General features: G+C 38.3%; 1 protein-coding gene across 5 annotated transcripts in view; it reads left to right on the plus strand.

Annotated features, from left to right (window-relative positions):
- The window catches only part of MTMR2 (myotubularin related protein 2), a 110,337-nt gene that overhangs the window by 79,973 nt on the left and 7,925 nt on the right, over positions 1–22,439 (plus strand). For all 5 annotated transcript variants that reach the window (XM_061440157.1, XM_061440159.1, XM_061440161.1 and 2 more), the window contains 4 exons: positions 7,042–7,191; positions 7,941–8,129; positions 16,064–16,249; positions 19,689–19,895. In XM_061440157.1, coding sequence (XP_061296141.1) covers positions 7,042–7,191; positions 7,941–8,129; positions 16,064–16,249; positions 19,689–19,895 — 732 coding nt within the window. The remainder of the gene's footprint in view (positions 1–7,041; positions 7,192–7,940; positions 8,130–16,063; positions 16,250–19,688; positions 19,896–22,439) is intronic.

Here is a 22,439-nt window from a genome sequence, read left to right on the forward strand (position 1 = left end):
GCCTGGGAAACCCCCGTATATTATTATGTATATGTATTACATTTTCTTCATTCATTCATTCATCAGTGGGCACTTAACATTGTGTCCATATCTTGGCTATTGTAAATAATGCCGCAGTGACGGGAAGCGTATATCTTTTTGAGTTAATGTTTTCAAAATGGAATTGCTGGATCATATAGTAGTTCTATTTTCAGTTTTTTGAAGAACCGCCATACTGTTACCCATAGTGGCTGCACCATTTGCATTCCCAGCAACAGTGCACAAGGGCTCCTTTTTCTGCACATCCTTGCCAACACTTGTGATTTGTTCTTTGTTTTTTTATTCTTTTATGATTATGATTCTAACAGGTTTGAGGCGATATCTCATTGTAGTTTTGATTTGCATTTCCCTTACATTAGTGATGTTGAGCGTTGTTTCATGTGTCTGCTGGCCATTTGTATGTCTTTGGAAAAATTTTTATTCAGATCCTTTTCTCATTTTTAATTGGATTTTTTGTCATTTTTAAGTTCTTTATATATTTTGGATATTAACAGCCTTATCAGATACATGGTGCTCTATGGAACTGGAGAAAATATTTGCAAACCATGTATCTGATAAGGGTATTAATATCCAAAATATATAAAGAACTTGAACTTTAACATAAATGTTGAGACTAAAGATAGAGCATCAGAGTATTCCTTTGTCTTTCTTGTAAATTAAAAGTTGAATTCAGTAATTCACTATATAAAATTTAAAAGATATAAAAGGATATACTTAAAGGAAGGTTTTCCTTTGGGGCCAGCATTTTCCCCAGCTGTCCCAGCTCTTCTCCCTTTAGGAAATAATGTTACTTACCACGTGTATATCCTTTCAGAGATTTTATGCTGCATAGCCCATGGACGGAGGAGCCTGGTGGGCTGCAGTCCATGGGGTCGTGAAGAGTTGGACATGACTGAGTGACTTCACTTTCACTTTTCCCTTTCATGCATTGGAGAAGGAAATGGCAACCCACTCCAGTATTCTTGCCTGGAGAATCCCAGGGATGGGGGAGCCTGGGGAGCTGCCGTCTATGGGGTCGCACAGAGTTGGACACGACTGAAGTGACTTAGCAGCAGCAGCCTGTATATGTGTGTACATTATTATTTTTCTTTTAAAGCAGATAATAGCATTCTCTGTACACTGTATGTTTCTTTTTCACTTAATACATTTTGGAGATTATACCATCTCAGAATCATGGGCCACTCTATTCTTTTTTTCTTTGAAAGTGAAATATCGTTCACATACCATAAGATTTTCTGCTTTAAAGTGTACACCCCACTGTTGTTTAACATAGGAAGCTGTGCAGCTGTCACCACAGTCTGCTGCCAGAGCATTTAGGAGACTCCACTTTTGAATGCTAGCTCTAGCTCTTGCTTAGTTCTCACACTTAGATGTGTGCCTCAGTGCCTTTATTTTTCACTTAGAAGAACTACCTTTAAGGATTTTTTGAGGAGTTAGTGTGATATGCAGGAAGGTGCATTGTAAACCATAGAAATCTATCTAAATGATTATTATTGTATTTATTACATTGTAAAGCTCTAGAAACAAATCATGATTGGTTGGCTTTTTTGTGTGCTCTTGCTGAAACACAAAAGGAAAGTCACATTAAATGCATAGACTTATTCATTATTGTGCCTAAAGAAATTAGATTATGCATTTTTTTAAATGGACAAAACTATGAATAACCATTTAAGTTTTCTGTATGGGAGAATATTCTTTAATTGTATCTTGGCACATGTAGTGATTTACAGAGGACTCTGAAATTTGTGGGTAAGGTAAAGAGAAATCATCAGGTTGCTAAAATGGTAAAAATCAGTAAATAAAAATGAGTATCGTCTTCTGCACAAATAATCATAATGGTAGATATCTTGGTTAACAAATTTGTAGAGCACTCAAGTACAGCCAAGGAGAATAGAATTTTATTCTAAGAGCTGAGATGTAACTAACAAGGAAAGCTATAATCCAGTTAATTTGATTATAAATTGACTCTGACAAATGGATACATTAACTGAAGGGCAGTGATTTTGTGGAGAGTAGAAAGATGTATGTCAGAGATCAACAGTTGTCAGTATGTCTTTAACAGTGTCTACAAAGAAAGTATGTGCTGACTAGCCAACTCCAGTTTGCTGCTTGGAAGGCAGTTCCTTTAATGGAGATGGTTATGTCAATTTCTCTAAGAATGAGGAGAACGAGAGCCATTAATGGCTTACTTCAATGATTCTACTCCCACCTAGCCATTTTTCTGAAGTGTGCTTTGTGCTCAGTCACTTGAATTGTGTCCGAATGGTTCTTTTGTGACCCTATGGACCGTAGCCCTCCAGGGTCTCTTCCCAACCCAGGGATCGAACCTTCATCTCCTGTATCTCTTGAATTGCTGAGCCACCAGGGAAACCCATTTTTGTTTTTTCTGAAGAAGATGACACAATCTCAGTGGTAACAGCAGTTCTCCCTGGCAGTGATTTTTGAAGGATATGGGAAGGCGGTGAGAGAGAGAGAGAGATAGGAGTTAAATACCTGGATTCAGGGTGGTACACTAGGATCTCAGGAGATCTGACCCTTTCAGCTTTGACTCCGTATTTTCTAAGAAAACTTCAAAAGCCAATTTTTCTTCTTGTAGAAGCTTCCTTATGGTTCACTGATTTCTTCATTCATTAATCAGATTCATGTATCACCTAGTGTGTATTAGTGGCTAAAACAGAAAGACACAATCCTGACTCCCAAAGGATACATGTTTAATGGCAGATTCAAAGAAATAAACTAATAATCAAAATATACGGTCATGAATCCTGTGATTAATAGAGCGAGTACTCCGGTGAGAGAACATGATGCCATCTGGAAACGGAAGGTGTTTGGTTTAGGGTGGACTACAGCAAGCACCAGAGAATGCTGCAGAGTGGCCAGAGATCAGTGGGAAAAAGGAGGGGTGTGAAGATCTTTGCCAAGTCCTGTATAGAGTTCTAAATATATCTGAAAAGAAATAGGTAGCCGTTGATAGTTTTGGGCAGAAGAATGACATGATAACTTTTGCATCTTAAAAGAATTTTGAGGCGGTGTGGAGAATGGATTGCAGAGGTACAGAAGAGAAGTGAGGCTTGAGAGGAGTGAGCAAACTTTTCTGGTGCTTTTGGAAGAAAAAAAAATCCTAAAAATTGATTGTTGATTGGATGAGTTAAAGATGGCACTCAAGTTTCTTGGTTCTAGACCATTCAGATATGACCTAAATCAAATCCCTTGTGATTATACAGTGGAAATGAGAAATAGATTTAAGGGACTAGATCTGATAGATAGAGTGCCTGATGAACCATGGACAGAGATTCGTGACATTGTACAGGAGACAGGGATCAGGACCATCCCCAAGAAAAAGAAATGCAAAAAGCAAAATGGCTGTCTGAGGAGGCCTTACAAACACCTGTGAAAAGAAGAGAAGTGAAAAGCAAAGGAGAAAAGGAAAGATAAAAGCATCTGAATGCAGAGTTCCAAAGAATAGCAAGGCAAGATAAGAAAGCCTCCCTCAGCCATCAATGCAAAGAAATAGAGGAAAATAATAGAATGGGAAAGACTGGAGATCTTTTCAAGAAAATTAGAGATACCAGTGGAACATTTCATGCAATTATAGGCACAATAAAGGACAGAAATGGTATGGACCTAACAGAAGCAGAGGATATTAAGAAGAGGTTGCAAGAATACACAGAAGAACTGTACAAAAAAGATCTTCATGACCCAGATAATCATGATGGTGTGATCCCTCAGCTAGAGCCAGACATCCTGGAATGTGAAGTCAAGTGGGCCTTAGAAAGCGTCACTGCGAACAAAGCAATTGGATGTGATGGAATTCCAGTTGAGCCATTTCAAATCCTAAAAGATGATGCTGTGAAAGTGCTGCACTCCATATGTCAGCAAATTTGGAAAACTCAGCAGTGGCCACAGGTCTGGAAAAGGTCAGTTTTCATTCTAGTCCCAAAGAAAGGCAATGCTGAAGAGTGCTCAAACTACCGCACAATTGCACTCATCTCACACACTAGTAAGGTAATGCTCAAAATTCTCCAAGCCAGGCTTCAACAATACGTGAACTGTGAACTTCCAGATGTTCACGCTGGTTTTAGAAAAGGGAGAGGAACCAGAGATCAAATTGCCAGCATCCGTTGGATCATTGAAAAACCATGAGAGTTCCGGAAAAACATCTATTTCTGCTTTATTGACTATGCCAAAGCCTTTGACTGTGCGGATCACAATAAACTGTGGAAAATTCTTCAACAGATGGGAATACCAGACCACCTGACCTACCTCTTGAGAAATCTGTATGCAGGTCAGGAAGTAACAGAACTGGATGTGGAACAACAGACTGGTTCCAAATAGGAAAAGGAGTACATCAAGGCTGTATATTGTCACCATGCTTATTTAACTTATATGCAGAGTACATCATGAGAAAAACTGGGCTGGATGAAGCATAAGTTGGAATCAAGATTGCCGGGAGAAATATCAATAACCTCAGATATGCAGATGATACCACCCTTATGGCAAAAAGTGAAGAAGAACTAAAGAGCCTCTTGATGAAAGAGAGTGAAAAAGTTGGCTTAAAACTCAACATTTAGAAAATGAAGATCATGGCATCTGGTCCCATCACTTCATGGCAGATAGATGGGGAAACAATGACAGACTATTTTTTTGGGCTCCAGAATCACTGCAGATGGTGACTGCAGCCATGAAATTAAAAGACACTTACTCCTTGGAAGAAAGGCTGGGACCAACCTAGACAGCATATTAAAAAGAAGAGACATTACTTTGCCAACAAAGGTCTGTCTAGTCAAGGCTGTGGTTTTTCCAGTATTCATGTATGGATGTGAGAATTGGACTATAAAGAAAGCTGAGTGCTGAAGAATTGATGCTTTTGAACTGTGGTGTTGGAGAAGACTTCTTGAGAGTCGCTTGGACTGCAAGGAGATCCAACCAGTCCATTCTAAAGGAAATTAGTCCTGAATATTCATTGGAAGGACTGATGCTGAAGCTCCAATACTTTGGCCATTTCAAACTAAGAACTGATTAATTGGAAAAGACCCTGACTCTGGGAAAGATTGAAGGTGGGAGGAGAAGGGGAAGACAGGATGAGATGGTTGGATGGCATCACTGACTCAATGGACATGAATCTGAGTAAACTCCGGGAGTTAGTGATGGACAGGGAGGCCTGGCGTGCTGCAGTCCATGGGGTCACAAAGAGTCGAACACAACTAAGCGACTGAACTGGACTGAAGTTTCTTAATTGAGTACTTCCTCTATAAACTCACCAGTTCATTGTACATTATTTTTTTATTAATTGCATGTAAATACATTTTAAAGATCTCTAATTAAACCTTTCTTTTATTTCTGAAAATAAGTTCGGATTTTACCTGAGTATAAAGTTGAGGAAGGCAAGAGGGAAGGAGATATGTAGATCATAGGTAGCAAGTTGGGGCCAGGCTAAATGGGTTAATACTGTGTAAGGCATTGATGATAAAATGACTAGTGGAAGTGGAAACTGTTGATAATATTTACCACATGATTACAGGGAAGGAATTTTGCCTTCTTTTTGATTAAAATTTAGTAAATTTATTTTTACTTTTGGCTATGCTGCGTCTTTGTCACTGGACTCGGGCTGCTTTTTCTGCAGTGCGCAGGCTTCTCGCTGCGGCTTCTCCTCCTGCAGCGCAGGGGCCCCAGGTGCGGGCCTCAGAGCTGCGGCACGTGGCTCCTAGAGCACTCAGGTTCCAGCACAGGCTCAGGGATTGTGGCACATGGCTTAGTTGCCCCGTGCCGTTTGTGATCTTCCTGGACCAGGGATAGAACCCCTGTCTCCTGCGTTGGCAGGTATATCCCCATCCACTGTACCGCCAGGGAATTCTTTCTTTATTTTAATATCTTCTTGGGTGTTTGGCAACAGCTTGAGAAATACCCCTTTGGAGGAGAAGTACTCCTGCACTTTCATTTCAGGTTTTTATAACAATTTTGTGAATAAGGATAGTGAAATTTTTCTTGAGGCACAATGTATTTTATTATAAAAAGGATGGGTTTAGAATTTACATGGAATTTTTTACTACCTTTAGTCAAGTTATAAGCTGTGCCACAATTTCTTCATCTCTACAGTGACGTTAATGAAACCTGAATACAGTAAAGTGTGTGTGTGTGCACGTGCATGCATGTGTAGGCATAACGCCTGCAGACAGTAAGTGCTCAATAAATGTATATATATATATTTACTGTAATTTGGTTTCTTTTGATTCTTTTTCTGTTTATTGCCAGAGGTAATAAAATTAAAAATAAATATTTTCTTAATTCTAAGCACTTACTGTAATGGCTTTATTTTCTATACTAATGGAGGATGGAAATTTTAAAGTGTCTTATTAAGTAATTGTATATGTGAAGTGGTACATTAGTTATAAATATAATAAACCTTTAAGGACCAAAGTTTAACAGTTGATGTGTATTAAAAAATAATGTTTTGTTTCTCTTGCTTCTTTTTTTTGGGGGGGGTGGCTTTGCCTTCTGTTACTTTCTTGTTTTTCTCATATGTTTTACATTAGCGACATTAATACTGTAAGATTCACTTAATGTATATAAGTGATAAATATGTGCATAGCATTCTAGTGGATGCTTAGTGCCTGCCCTCAGACATTTCTTTGTATAGATGAACAGCAGCACAGTCAGTCATCCAGTCAAACTATATGAGACTGTTCTTTTTAAAGACAAGAACATTTTTATTTTTAGTCTTACTGTTTCCTTTGTTTGATATGTTTAGGACAGACCCAGCACTCAGTCAGTATTTAATGACATAATAAATCTGTTAACATAAAACTGAGTGCCAAATGAATACAGATTTTCTTTGTTATAAGGTCTCATCCTAAAAGCCTGATCACCATAGGCAGACAATAACTATTCCAACAACTTAAAAGACAGTGGAGTTTAAGAGAAGTTGAGTAGGAGCCTTCTGTTGTAATGTTTTCAGATATTTCTCTTAGGCAGTTATTTGTCTTATGTTTATTTAACATGTAGGGAATTCCGAATGAAAGCTGGAGAATAACAAAGATAAATGAACGATATGAACTCTGTGATACCTACCCTGCCCTCTTGGTTGTTCCGGCAAATATCCCTGATGAAGAGTTGAAGAGAGTGGCTTCCTTCAGATCGCGGGGCCGTATCCCAGTAAGTGTGAAGCTGTGCTGAAGCTTCCCCATTGCTTTTGTGCTCCACATAGTGCAGAGGATAATGAATAGGGGAGTGGGTGCGGGATAAAAATAGCTACAGCAGCGGGTCCTCTGTGGGGCTATTAGGGAATGAGTTATTGAGTAAAATTAAAACCAGAGGAAAGACTTACACTAAAGAGGTTTCTGGAGAGTTTGAAATGGGTATAAGAGAGCTGCTCAGAATTGCATGGCTCTTAACTTGAAGTCAAACTTGGCTCTGGTATTATTCACTATTTCTTTATCTTATACAGTTGGTCATAGTGATAAATGCTCTCTTCCTTTAAATCTTGGAATGAAGAAAACTGTACAAATTTGTGATGAATTTCTGTATTCTGGAAAGATAAGTTCTAATAATTTTAGGTACAAAAATGTGTAGACTCTGAACACTATAGTTGGGCATTTTTGCTGAACTTTAAAAATGGAGTTTACCTAAGCTCCCTTTTAATGTATTTTTTCCCTAGAGACAACACTTTTAATTAATGACTCTTCTAAATCAATATCTGATTAACTAATAAGACCAAGTTTTCCACATGCCAGAGTTGACTTGAAAGAAAAATGATGATTTTTTATAGCAGCTTCATATTTCTTTTCATGGTTCAGCTTTGAATCCAGTTAGAATGTAAAAAGAGAGTTTTATTGAGTAATGTTTTGGGAAGAACTCTAGAGAAGCATGTCAAAGGGTGTGTTGCCACTTTTCCCCCCATTAAGGTTTTGTCATGGATTCATCCTGAAAGTCAAGCCACAATCACTCGGTGTAGCCAGCCCATGGTAGGGGTGAGTGGGAAGCGAAGCAAAGAAGATGAAAAATACCTTCAAGCCATTATGGACTCCAATGCCCAATCTCATAAAATCTTTATATTCGACGCCCGGCCAAGTGTTAATGCAGTTGCCAATAAGGTGAGATCCTCTTATAGTAATTAAGATTATAGTTACAGTTTCATGAGTTTGTCAGGAGGTAGTTCAGTGGTAAAGAATCCACCTGCAATGCAGGAGACCCTGGTTTAATCCCTGGATTGGGAAGATCCCCTGGAGTAGGAAGTGGCACCCTGCTCCAATATTCTTGCCTGGAAAATTCTGTGGACAAAGGAGCCTGGAGGGTTACAATCCATGAGGTCACAGCGAGTTGGATGTGACTGAGCACGCGCACACATACACAGTGCAGTAGGATGAGTTCAGGCTTTTCATTCTGTAGGCTAAAGATAAGATTCTAATCCTGGCTCTTTACTTGATAGTATAACTTAAAAAATTTTATTTTTAATTTTATATTGAAGTATGGTTGATTAACAATGTTGTTTTAGGTGTACAGCAAAGTGACTCAGTTATACATGTATCTTTTCTTTTTCAAATTCTTATTCCTATATAGGTTATTACAGAATATTGATCAGAATTCCCTGTGCTTATTGATCCTTATTGGTTTTCTGTTTTCAAAACAGCAGTGTGTACATGTCAATCCAATTTAATTTTAATCTTTTTAGTAACTTTAATTGGCTTATTTGTAAAATGAGAATCATAAAAACTAACAGAAGTGTTTTAGGGGCAAAACTCACCTGATAAACTGTTGTTTTAGGAGCAAAACTCTCCCTTCTCCAAACTGGGCAACAAACTGAGTTTGTGAGACTGTAGTCTGCACAGCACCCTTGTAGGAATCATGCAGCGTTCTCAGTGACCAGTGCTGCCCTCTTCTGGCAGGTCTCTGCCTGTACAAGCTAGTCACACTGAAGACTGGCAGTTAGTTGAAGCAGTGGTCCTGATTTCTGCTATAGAATAAATACTAGCATTGTGGAAGCAGAAATTCTGGTCCACTTGGAAAAATCTACTACTGGAGAAGAAAAGAGAAGAGAGATAGTTTAGCTTTAAAAAATTGCCTCTCAGATAAGACAAAGAAAAAAACCCACACGGCCTCCCTCTAAAATTAAAACACCCCAAATTCTATAAATAAATAAGAGACACACACCATTAAACCTTGACTGTACTTCCAGACCCCTGTCCATATGTGTGTACTCATATATTTAAGACAGAATGGGATAATTGCAACTTCCTTTTTTAATTGATGCTGTTTCTTTCTATGCCAATAAACATACATCTGTAACATTTTAATTGTATGATAACTAGTAACACCAATTGTTTTTGGATATTTAGGTTATTATTTTTTTCTTTTTTTGATTCTTTTTTGCTATTATAAACAATGCTGGAGTGATCATCCTTTAATTAAATTATGGAGCATGTACTTAATTATTTCAATCCTGTTTAGTGTTTTGAGGACACTTTGAATTCCAGGCATTCTCTGTTAAACTGTAAATATTTCCCCTTAAAGGCGAAACAGGACAGTGGACATATGAAATTGGTTCCCCAGGGACTGGTGTGTATTTTCCCAGTAATTACTTATACCATGAGTTAGTAGGAATGAGACTCATTATCTCGGATGAGGGACTTCCCTGGTGGTCCAGTGGGTAAGACTCCATGCTTCTGATGCAGGGAATGCTGTCCTATTCTCAGTCAGGGAACAAGATCCCACATGCCGCAACTAAGACCTGGTATGGCCGAATAAATAAATAAAATATAGTTTTTTAAAAAGATGTTATCTAGGATGAGAGACGTATAAAGCAGAAAAGGGAGTAGGCAAAATGTTATACTCCTTGTAAAATGATTCCCACATGTATTTCACTATGGAAATCTCTTTCTTAATAAAGACTGGTATATTTTATGTATTGGGACATTTTTCTTATCATAAAATGTGTAATAGACAACAAAAATCTAGGAAGGGATAGGCAAAGTAAAGGAATAAAAAGCACCTATAATTACTGATCTTTGATATATTTTCTCCCACTATTTTTTCTGTGTATTAAATATTGATTATTTTGTTTCATTGTTTTTCATTTTTATAAAAAATATTTCTTTCCAACAGCTGTTCTTGAGAAATACTTTAATAGTACTCATCATATAGCTATGTCATTGTTTACTTAATCATTCTTCTAATATTAGATGTTTAATATTTAGTATTTTAAATAATAACTAAAACAAGTACCTTTTGTTGACATTTTTGTTCCCTAGCTATACCATTACTATATCCTAATTTAAAATACTCACATTTTAAAAATTTTTGCACATATTGCCATTATTCTTCAGGAAAGTTAGTTTAGCAGCTAGATAGATATCTTTTTTCTTGCTGTTTTACTGAGATATAATTGACATGGAAAAGTATGTAAGTTTGAGGTATACAGCATATTGATTTGAAATATGTATATATTGTGAAATGATCACCACAGTAAGCTTAGTTAACGTCTGTCACTTCACATAGTTATGGTGTCTTTTTCCTTGTGATGAGAATTTTTAAAATTTACTCTCTTAGCAACTTTCAAATATATGATACAGTCTTGTTGACCATAGTCATCACATTGTACATTATATCCCCACAACTTATTTATCTTTTAACTGGAAGTTTGTACCTTTTGACCACCTTCACCCAATACCCACCTGCTCCATCTCCCTTTTAAAATTTGCAAAAGGATACATATTTGTTGCAACAAATATTTTTTGTCTTCATGGTAAGAATATTTTTTATAGCAGTGTGAATATGTGTGAATAGTGTGAATATGTGTGATACAACAATGTGTGAAAGTGTATGAAATGTGTGAAACAGTGTGAATATGTGTGAAATAGCAGTGAATATGTGTGGAACAGTGTGACTGTGACAACTTCTTTTGCAGTCATGAGCCATATCAAGAATTAAAGCTTTACTAGCCACTAAGCCTTCCATGTGTGCCTTACCCCAATTAGATTTGCCTTCTACCCCTGCTAAGGTAGCCACTACCCTAACTTTTACAGTAGTCATCTTCTTGCATTACTTAATCTGTTGTTACTGAAGTGTACACATCACTGGTCTCTGTAGTTTAGCCTTGCCTTGTGAAGATTGTGTTTGTATGTCTTTTAAGCCTCTCTTCATCTACAGTCTTCCCCTTGCGCTTCCCTCCCTGATTCCCCGCTTCTCTCCAGTATATTTTACTGCAGAGTTTCCCATAGTCCATACTTTGCCGATTGTGCTATGGTATAGTTCTTCTGTCCTCTGAATTTCCTTCACATGAATTCAGAGGTTTATTCAGATTTAGGTTCAATTCCTTTGGCAAAGCTGTAGGGGATTCAGGAGGCACACTATTTGTGGCTGATTCTTCTTTTTGGATATTAGCAACTGATCAAGCTCAATGCTGAGATCTGTTACTTCAGTGGGGTTGCAAAATGGTGATACTCTTAAGTTCATAATTCTTTTCAGCTATTAGTTGAACTCTTTCTAAAAAGAAGCACTTTCTCTTATCTAAATTGTGGTTAATCAGCAATTGAGTTCATATAAGAAAGCCAGGGTTAATACTTGATTCTTTTTCCTTATTTACCAGTTTTCCCAATAATAAATTGACTCTCTACCATCCCATGAGAATGACTAATATTGTAAAGTGTCATTATGCATGCACTGGGCTTCCCAGGTGGTACAGTGGTAAGGAATTTGCCTGCTAGTGCAGGAGGCACAAGAGACACAGGTTCAATCTCTGGGTTAGGAAGATCTCCTAGAGTCAGAAATGGCAACCCACCCCAGTATTCTTGCCTGGAAAATTCCATGGATAGAGTAGTCTGGTGGGCTGTAGTCCATGGGGTCACAAAGAATTGGACACAACTAAACACATTGATGATCAGTCCCTTAAATCTATTTCTCACTTCCACTTGTCTAGTCAAGGCTATGGTTTTTCCAGTAGTCATGTATGGATGTGAGAGTTGGACTGTGAAGAAAACTGAGCACCGAAGAATTGATGCTTTTGAACTGTGGTGTTGGAGAAGACTCTTGAGAGTCCCTTGGACTGCGAGGAGATCCAACCAGTCCATTCTAAAGGAGATCAGCCCTGGGTGTTCTTTGGAAGGAATGATGCTAAAGCTGAAACTCCAGTTCTTTGGCCACCTCATGTGCAGAGTTGACTCATTGGAAAAGACCCTGATGCTGGGAGGGATTGGGAGCAGGAGGAGAAGGGGACGACAGAGGATGAGATGGCTGGATGGCATCACTGACTCGATGGACGTGAGTTTGAGTGAACTCCGGGAGGTGGTGATGGACAGGGAGGCCTGGCGTGCTTCGATTCATGGGGTCGCAAAGAGTCGGACACGACTGAGCGACTGAACTGAACTGAAGCACATGTTGTGTTTGTATGTAATCAGCAATTTCTAATTCATGCAGATAGTATTAGAATTTTTTTTCCACCTTTGATCAAAAGGAGACTTCAAATTACCTCCTGAGTTTGTTTGGCATGACCATAGTAAATAATCTTTAGGCTTCCCTAGTGGCTCATCGATAAAGAATCTGCCTGCAATGCAGGAGACATGGATTTGATCCCCAGGTCGGGAAGATGCCCTGGAGGAGGGCATGGCAACCCACTCCAGTATTCTTGCCTAGAGAATCCCGTGAACAGAGGAGCCTAACGGGCTGCAGTACACGGGTTCGCAACAAGTTGGACACGACTGAAGTGACTGAGCCACACACATGGCAATCTTTGCTATCTGGTATGATAAGATACAGCAGAGTCATCAGGAAATCTTGTACGTTTCCTGTCCCAGGCTTGGAATAGCCATCTCCCTAAGAAGTTCTGGTTTCTGTTAGTAGGAGATGGTATTTGAAACCATAATTTGGTGCTAAGGATTCTTATTTGCTACTGGACTGGTCCAATTTCTGAGTCTTTACTGAATAGACTAGGAAATGGATAAAGCCAGGAAACATTAATATATTTTTAAAGATAAAGTACTTCATGAGTTCATACTGGTGCTTTCAGTTTGAATTCAGTGTTAAGAGTTGTTACATGTGTGCATGCATATGTATGTTTGGCTCTTTACGACCCTATGGACTGTGGCCTGCCAGGCGCTCTTTGTCCATGGGAGCCTCTAGGTGAGAATTCTGGAGTGGGTTGCCATGCCCTCCTTCAGCGGATCTTCCCGACACCCCATCTCTTATGTCACCTACATTGGCAGGCAGGTTCTAACATAACTTCTTCAAAATTACATGTGTGACTTCTTCCTTCCCCACCAGGAATGCTGATTCTCAAAGTCAGAGGGAATGATAAGATTTGTTATGTTACATAATTACTCACTTGCTTTATCCTACCGTGGTGCTAGAATAACAGTGTTACTAGTATCCCCAGTACATTTAGGGAAAAATTTTTTTGGACTTGCTCCCATTGTAAAATACATGTGTTGTATTTACATTGTCAGAGTAGGTAGTCTTTACACTCCCTTCTGTACACTTCTCCCTTTTACCTCTGACTTCTAGCTGTATTTTGTGCACGCAACCAGTTCTTATGTGGAAGTCTTTAGTCTTTTTCTTCTGTCTGAAGTTGTTCTCTTCTAAATATTTCAGCAGAGCTGATAGAAACAATATTCTGAGTATTCACCTGCTGATAGCAGCTTATGAGGGACTTCCCAAGTGGAGCAGCAGAAAGAATCTGCCTGTCAGTACAGGAGGCCCAAGAGACGTGGGTTCGATGCCTGGGTTGGGAAGATCACCTGGAGCAGGAAATGGCAACCCACTCCAGTGTTCTTGCCTGGAAATTCCATGGAAAGAGAAGTCTGGTGGGCTACAGTCCATGGGGTCCCAAAGAGTTGGCCACAACTGAGCATGGACACGGGCTGGGGGGAGCAGCTTATGTTCCTTATATTTATGTTGGTTTTCCTGGGCATAAAATTCTTGGTTCGCATTTGATTTTCTTGAATGTCTTAAAATTGCCTTTTTTTTTTTGTCATAAAGTTTCAAAGTCTAATCATAAACTAAATTTCTTTTCTTTCTGAGTCACTCTTTTTACTTCGATGTACAAAGAATTTTCTCTTTTGTTTTTCTTTGAAGTCCAGTTATTTTGCCAGAATATGTCTTCATGCTGTATATTTTGGGTTTATATTATCAGGTATGCATGTGTGCTGTTTTCATTGGGAATTTCAATTTAAAAGCATCATGACTGTTTTCTTTAATCACAGTTCTTAGTATTTATTTCATTTCTTTGTTTTGGCTTTCTTCTTCAGGACTGCTATTACTCCTGGGTTGTCTCTTCTTTGCCTCTCTTCATCATTTGTCTCTTTCTCTTGAATCTTTTTTATGTCTAATTCCTTTTTTTTTTATATTTCACTTTTCACTGTTTCTTTTAATTTAATATCCACTGTATTTGTTTGCTCTTAAGTTTCTTCTAATTTGGTCTTCATTTCTAATTTTTTCTCTTTTATTTCTATTTGTTTCCTAGTTCTTTCACTTAATCTGTGAGTTTCTCTAATAACTTGTCTGTTAGAATGGACAGAACCCTTCTCGGTTTCAGCTGCACTTCTTAGATTGACCTGTTCTTTCCTGTAGTTCTGGAGGAAGAGAGCTAAAACCAGGGAGCAGAACAATAAAAACTGTAAGACTCTCTTGTGATTCCCTTGTTCTCTAGTCCATCTTATATGCGTTGCTTCCTTCTGCATTTCCTTAAGCATCCTTATGATAGCATCGAGATCTTGTGACTGTTGGCGGCTTTGGGGTTTGCTGGAATGCTCTGTCCTCTAGTTCTGTCTTCAGTGATTTTTTTGTGTGTCTTCGGTTTTACTATCTAGTTGCTCTGTTTTTAAATAATACCAGTTGTATTGAAATATAATTCACATGAAATGGATTCTTAAAGTATGTATTTCAGTGTTTTTAGTATATTTTCAGAGTTACATGACAACATTTGACGTACTCATCAAGTTCTACGAGTCTTGATTCCAGAGCATTTTCGTCTTGTGTTTTCGTGACAGGCTCTGTGTAGTTGCAGTATGACCATGTTTCTAGGATTTGTTGCAACACATTTGAATGTCCCTCTGCCCCTGATGTGAGCTCTCCCTACTCTCCAGAATAATCCTTGTTAACAGGGACCTAATGAAACGCTGTTAATTTTGTACTTGTGCCCATCTTGACTCTAAACCATTTCCCAAGCTGTCAGTGTCAGAAAGGAAACTTGAACGTCTACTCTTCACTAATTTGTTGTTAGTTAAGAGGTAAGTTTTATTGTTTTCAAAAATGTGATCTCTTAATTTTATATAACTACAGTGACTGTTCCAGTATCTTCCTAATTTTTTTTCCATTAGTGTTCAAAGAGGTGTGATTTTATACCTGAGATAAGAGGCATATTTTATCCAAAAGGCAAAAGAATATTTTATTCATAAAACAGAGAAAGATTCAACCCAGAAAAATTTGGTTCTTCTTTCCAGCTGTAGCTTACTGTGAACACCAACTATTTCTCATTCTATTCTGTAGATGTACATTTATCTCTTTGAAAATAGTGGTAATATTCTGTAGTACTCTGTGCTTTTATATTTGTTTTGTCTTTTTATTTAATAATAATTGTGCAGTTACCCTAGAAGTCAGTCACCGTGATTACAAAGCACTTTGCAAATATTAAGATGAAGTGAAGAAAAGCATGGGTCAGGTGTAAACTAGACAGATGTCCCTGCACATGGAGCTTCAGTCTTCTGTATGAAATTGTGTTTTGGTAGGACTTGAGATATGGATAGTGAAATTACAGTGCTTTAAGTACCTTCCTATATGTTATCATATATAATTTTAATAACAGCAACAAGAGGAAGTCAGGTGAGCATGTGTATTCTTGTTTTATGAAGAACGTGTGGGACAGCGTGGTTGTGTTAAGTTGCCCTGAGCCAGCCACATTTTCCCATGGAGTTTCCTGTCCATCAGTCACATGTATCAGCTTTGATGCTTTTGGGTAATTTATGGCACTCTTTCAAGGATGTCATCATACCATGAATATGCATTCATTTTTTATTTCGTGTGATGTTATTTTTTTCAGGCAAAAGGTGGAGGTTATGAAAGTGAAGATGCCTATCAAAATGCAGAACTAGTTTTTCTAGATATCCACAATATCCATGTTATGAGAGAATCTTTACGAAAACTTAAGGAGATTGTGTACCCCAACATTGAGGAGACCCACTGGTTGTCTAACTTGGAATCTACTCACTGGCTGGAGCATATTAAGGTGGGTATATGTTACTGTTCTTTAAACTGTTAGAGACTGTCACACAAGGACTTTCTCTGCCCGCTTGTGTGTTGGCTCTTACAACTGAAATCAAGATGAAAGTACCTTTTTAAACAGTGAAAAATTGATAACTACTTTGATAATTAGAACTACTTTTAAGTTTTGGTGTTTGAATGAATTAGGTTTCTGTATTATGCATTTGGTTCTGTTGTACTTTTTTTCCCCTTTCTTTCCTGCTGCTGCTGCTGCTGCTGCTAAGTTGCTTCAGTCATGTCTGACTCTGTGCGACCCCATAGACGGCAGCCCAACAGGCTCCCCGTCCCTGGGATTCTCCAGGCAAGAACACTGGAGTGGGTTGCCATTTCCTTCTCCAGTGCATGAAAGTGAAAAGTGAAAGTGAAGTCTCTCAGTCGTGTCAGACTCTTAGCGACCCCATGGACTGAAGCCTACCAGGCTCCTCAGTCCATGGGATTTTCCAGGCAACAGTACTAGAATGAGATGCCATTGCCTTCTCTACCTCTCTTTCCTATCCTATCTGAATCTGCCCATCCTTCAGTTCCCAGTTCACTTCTTTGATAAAGTCTTCCCAGATGGAATTCATTTCCATTTTCTCTGAGCTTTTCATTTTACTTTTCTTTCCAGCTAATCAGATGCTCCCATGTACTTGATTTAATTACTTTTATGTGTCAATTAACATAGATTGCTGATTCATGGAGAGTAGGACAGGATAAATCATATTTCTTCTTTGTCCCCACAGGAGCCAGTGTAGTACTATATGATGTAAATAAATCAGCCAATAAATAATTGTTACATAGCTTTTGAAAACCATTCTGGCCAGGCACATGAGGTGAAGTAGTTAAATGAAGGAGACTGTATGAACCTCAGCTTGCCTAAACATAACGTTTGAAGCACTAAACATTATTTCAGTTATTATAGTTATAAATATTTTCAGATAGGTCTGAATTTCAGTATCATAGCTTACCAAAATATATATCTCTGTATATTATATATAGATCTCTATATAATATATGAGCACATATATTAATATTAGGAAATAAATGGAAATAGGATTTTTCATGTTAAAGAGTAGATTATACTCACATGAAGAGCTCTAAAATTAAGAAAAATTGAAGGCTAAATTGACCTCTTGAGAATTATAAACTATTTTGATTATTGTTTCTCTTCTAGAAACACAGAAGCTTGAATGTAGCAAAGTACATGAACATTCTTCTTTTAGAGAGCACGGTCATGGGGACCGTCTATTACATTGTATGATGTGTAAATAGAAAACCGTAAGACTTGATTTGGAACTGACATTCACCGCAGCATTCTGTAAATTACAGGTCATTTTTTAGCAGGTACAACATTCTCTCCAAAAAACTGGCCATAACAGAAACACGTTTCCTTGGACGAGGTACAGTTGTGCCTGGACCACCTTCTCCTCCTTCAGTCTTCACACCTGTAAGGCTTACCCGCTCACTTTCTTTAGATCTCTGTTCAGACATCAGCTTCTCAAAGGTGCCTTTCCTAACCACTCCATACACAGTGACAGTTCTGCCTGTGCTCCCTAGTGCTGGATGGTACTTTTTCACTTGTTGCCCTCTGACACACTGTTTCTTTCTCTGCATCCGGCCGGCCTCACCTAAGTACAATATAAACTTCATTACGCCCAGCACTTTGCTCCGTTTGCTGCTGTGTAGTTCCAGCACTGTGAGCAGTGCCTGCCGCGTGGTAGAGGACTCCATAAATGCTTATCTTTAAGGGAATGAATGGATGAAGACGACCACTTTGGAGAACTCTTCCTTGTTGTCTTAGCTTTCCAACTGTTCTAACCCTTTAGGTCAATGATGTGTAATTTTGCATATATATTTGACTCATGTGCTCTGTGTGTGCTCATTCACTCAGTCATGTCCGAGTCTGTGATCCCACGGACTGCAGCCAACCAGGCTCCTCTGTCCACGGGATTTCCCAGACAAGGATACTGGAGTGGGTTACCATTTCCTTCTCCAGGGGATCTTCCTGACCCAGAGATCAGACCTGCGTCTCTGGTGTCTCCTGCATTGGCAGGTGGATTCTTTACCACTGTGCCACTTGGGAAGCACAGTATTTGAATTACAGGTGGAAGTTATTTAAAAGAGTGAGTTAGGAATAATACAGACCAGGCTTTTTTTTTATCTTTTTTTTTTTTAATGCTCACAGATAACTCTGATGCATAGACAACATTGAGATTGCTTCAGAGTACCCCACTTCCAAAATATGCCTACGATTATGATTAAAAGGAGATCATCATAAAATTCTCTAAGCCTAGTATAGCATTTCTTTTATTTCACTCTTATCTATGTTTGTGTAATCATGCTGTTTTTAAAGTATGATTGGGCCATTGCAGAGTAGAGGGGGGCTCTATTGTTCAGTTTAAAGGATATTATACTGTGTGTTTCTCTTTGCTGCTGCTAAGTCGCTTCAGTCATGTCCGACTCTGTGCAACCCCAGAGATGACAGCCCACCAGGCTCCCCTGTCCCTGGGATTCTCCAGGCAAGAACACTGGAGTGGGTTGCCATTTCCTTCTCCAATGCATGAAAGTGAAAAGTGAAAGTGAAGTCGCTCAGTCGTGTCTGACTCTTAGCGACCCCATGGACTGCAGCCCACCAGGCTCCTCTGTCCATGGGATTTTCCAGGCAAGAGTACTGGAGTGGGGTGCCATTGCCTTCTCCAGTGTGTTTCTCTTTAGGTTACATCTAATTCTATCTAGTTTTAACTCAAGATCAACTTAAGAGAAGGTAAATTGTTTTGCAGAGAGAGCTTGCATATTTAAACAAAATACCTGAAATTATTTTAGATACCAGTGAAATTGACATGATAATATATTGGTCCAATGAGAATTTTTCATTCATACCAATATGTAAAAGTCAGCTTTCTCTAAAATTTTATGCTTTACGTGCTGTGTTGTATAAAAACAGTAGAGTGAATGCTATAGAAACTGTAGAATATTTTCTAATATCCAGTTTTACTGCTTTCATATTTATTCTGATTTGGTTAAGTATCACTGTTTTGAGTAACAGGTAAGAATTCAATTGGTGTATTATTTTTGCTTAAATGGATGATGTTGGAATATTTGAAGAATCTTAGAAATAGGTCTCTTTGGAACTTAATCCTTCTTTCTTATTAGTCATACTCTTGATTTGTTTAAAATCCAAAGTTACCTTTTGTTTGGATATTTCATTGTGTGGATTAATAGGAGTCTGCATTTTTGAGATTTTTCAGTTTTAAAAGCAAAGCGTCAGTATCTTCCACCATTCACAAAAATTCCTTTTAGGAAAGGACTGATGTTCTTTTCTCCACCTGTTTTTGAGATAGTCATCTCTGAACAGAACTATTACAAATTTTGAGGAGTAAAGCATTTAATTTAAAAAAAATTCATTTAAAAAATCCTTTTTTCAGCTTATCCTTGCAGGGGCTCTCAGGATTGCTGACAGGGTGGAGTCAGGAAAGACGTCTGTGGTGGTGCACTGCAGCGATGGCTGGGACCGCACGGCCCAGCTGACTTCCCTGGCCATGCTCATGCTGGACGGATACTACCGCACCATCCGAGGGTTTGAAGTCCTCGTGGAAAAAGAGTGGCTGAGCTTCGGACATCGATTTCAGCTTGTGAGTGAAGAACCTTGACTCGGGGTATCACATGTGCATCTCACACAAGGCGTGTGAAGATCATGTCTTTTATTCACTTGATATTCATGTAAGACTGACCCTTTGTTCTAATGGGGTAAACTTCTCAACAGAAATTTGTCAGATTATTTAGAGGATCCTGAAGACGAGAGGTAAGATTCTCAGAGGCCTTGAAGCCCCCGAGAGTGTGGTTTTTGGCAGCATTTTCCTAGGTTAGCTGAAAGACTTTCTGAAATATGTTTGCCCAGATGCTGTCTCTAATGTTAGCTATTAGTATCCACTAGCAGTGTTTATTTAAAAAAACCTTGCAAGAAATGGACATTTGAAGGTAGTCTGCTGCTTTAAACTTGAACTATTAAATAAAATTGGTCATCTGGCATATCCATTCAGATGGCTTATATTTTTCAACTCTCTATAAAATGTACTTACCATGATAAGACTGTTAAAAGAGTGACGTTTCGGTCTTCCAGTGCTGCACATGTTCATATAAGTGTAACCAAAATCATAAACATTTCAGACTGCTTGAAGCTGCAGTGGATTCCTAAATTGCTGACTCTGACTACCTACTCCATTTTCCCCCTCCTGATTGTTATCTGAAAGCAGGATTTGACAAAGCACATCTGATTCAGAGGGTATGTGCACATGTTTAATATAGGGTAATGATTCTCAAACTTTTTGATTTCTGGACCTCTTTCCATTTTTAGCAATTATTGATGACCCCAAAGAACTTTGTTTATATCAGTATTTTCCATATTAGAAATTAAATTTTTTAAATGTATGTATTGTTTAAGGAAATAATCTATTTTCTTAGTCCATTTAGGCTACTTTATTTCTGTTTTGACAGCTGGAAGTCCAAGTTCAGAGTGCCAGCATGATAGGGTTCTGGTGAAGGCCCTCTTCCAGATTGCAGACTGCCAACCTTTCACTGTTATCTGTAATGGTGGAAGAGGGCTGGGGAGCTCTTTGGGGCCTGTCCCTTTTGATAAGAGCACTAGTCTCATTCATGAGGTTTCCACCCTCATGACCTTGGTAGCTCCTAAAACTATCAAATTGAGCATTCGATTTTCAATATGTGAATTTTGGGGGACACAAACATTCAACCCATAGTCCTCTTATATATTAGTATGAATAACACTTTAAGGAAAAGTAACTAGCATAATATGTTAGGCAAGCATAAGTTTTATGAGAAGTTTTATGAGAAGAGTGGCATTATTCTACATTTTTTACAAGTTTCTTTAATATCTGGCTTAATAGAAGATAAATTTCATATCTACTTCTGCATTCAGTCTGTTGCAATATGTTCTGTTGATTGAAGACATGAGGAAAATTTGACCACATGCAGATAATATAGGTTGAAAAGGGTATTTTAATTTTTTCCGGAGAATTGTGGATAGTTTTCTTTGCTACTGTGCCAAAACTTGACAAATGGAAGCTTCTTAGTGGTTATTTGTAATGTGGAATCTAAAACTAGCTCGATGAGTTTTTTGGTGTTTGTTCTATTAAATTCCATTGGTGTGTCTTGCATTTTGAATAAGTAGATTTTTTACCTTGCATGACTTTGTAATATCATGTGTTGGTAATTGGGAAAATACTGGCTTACTGATTTACACAGCTCCTCCAGTCTTAATGCATTTCATTATATATCATAAAATCACAGATATTAATACTACTACTAATTTTATCAGAAGAGTCTTTTAAGTACTATCAAACTCAGGTAAATTTTCCCCTCAAATTTAACTTTGATTCAACAGCTTGAATTTCATCATTGGTAACAAATACTGTCCATTGTTTTCCTTGAAGTGACACATTCACTTTTGTACATTTTCAAAAAAGATATCTACAAGATATTCAGGTCTTAGTAACCATAATTCATATATCAGTTGTTCTTTCAAGTTAAAATGATGGTCCATGGAAAGCTGTGTTTCCTGCATTCTACTTAAGTCTGCAACAGAAGCACGTTATGTGTACTTCCCATTTTGTTACATAGGATACTTAAAAAATTATACTCCAAGGTGGAGATTTATTAAAGTTAATAAGAATTTTTACTGCTTCATCAAAGACATGGGCTTCAGAGAGATTGGCTTTTTTTCTTCATTTAACTGTAAGTGTTTGGTAGGGCAAACATAATAACTATAGTATAGCTTGATTCCAATGCCTTGTTTCCTGATTTCCTCCTAAGGTACCAAAAGTTTTCTTCCCTCATCACCTTTACACCATTCTGGAGGAGGACATGGCAACCCACTCCAGTATTCTTGCCCGGAGAATCCCCATAGATATAGGAGCCTAGTGGGCTGCAGTCCATGGGGTTGCAAAGAGTTGGACACAACTGAGCAACTAAGCACGGCACAGTGCAAATGTCAACCCACTGAAAAAGGCAAAGCATGTCTTAGTAATATGAAAATAGTTTTGAACTCTCAGACCTCTCCCACTGCTGGAAGTCTGGATCACTCTTTTAGAATCACTGCCTTGGGTTATAGGGTAGGTGTTTATCTCAGTCATCTGGAGCAGAGGTCCTCAGAGGAGAAA

The sequence above is a fragment of the Bos javanicus genome, chromosome 15, assembly GCF_032452875.1.
Source record: "Bos javanicus breed banteng chromosome 15, ARS-OSU_banteng_1.0, whole genome shotgun sequence".
NCBI classification, from domain to species: Eukaryota; Metazoa; Chordata; class Mammalia; order Artiodactyla; family Bovidae; genus Bos; species Bos javanicus.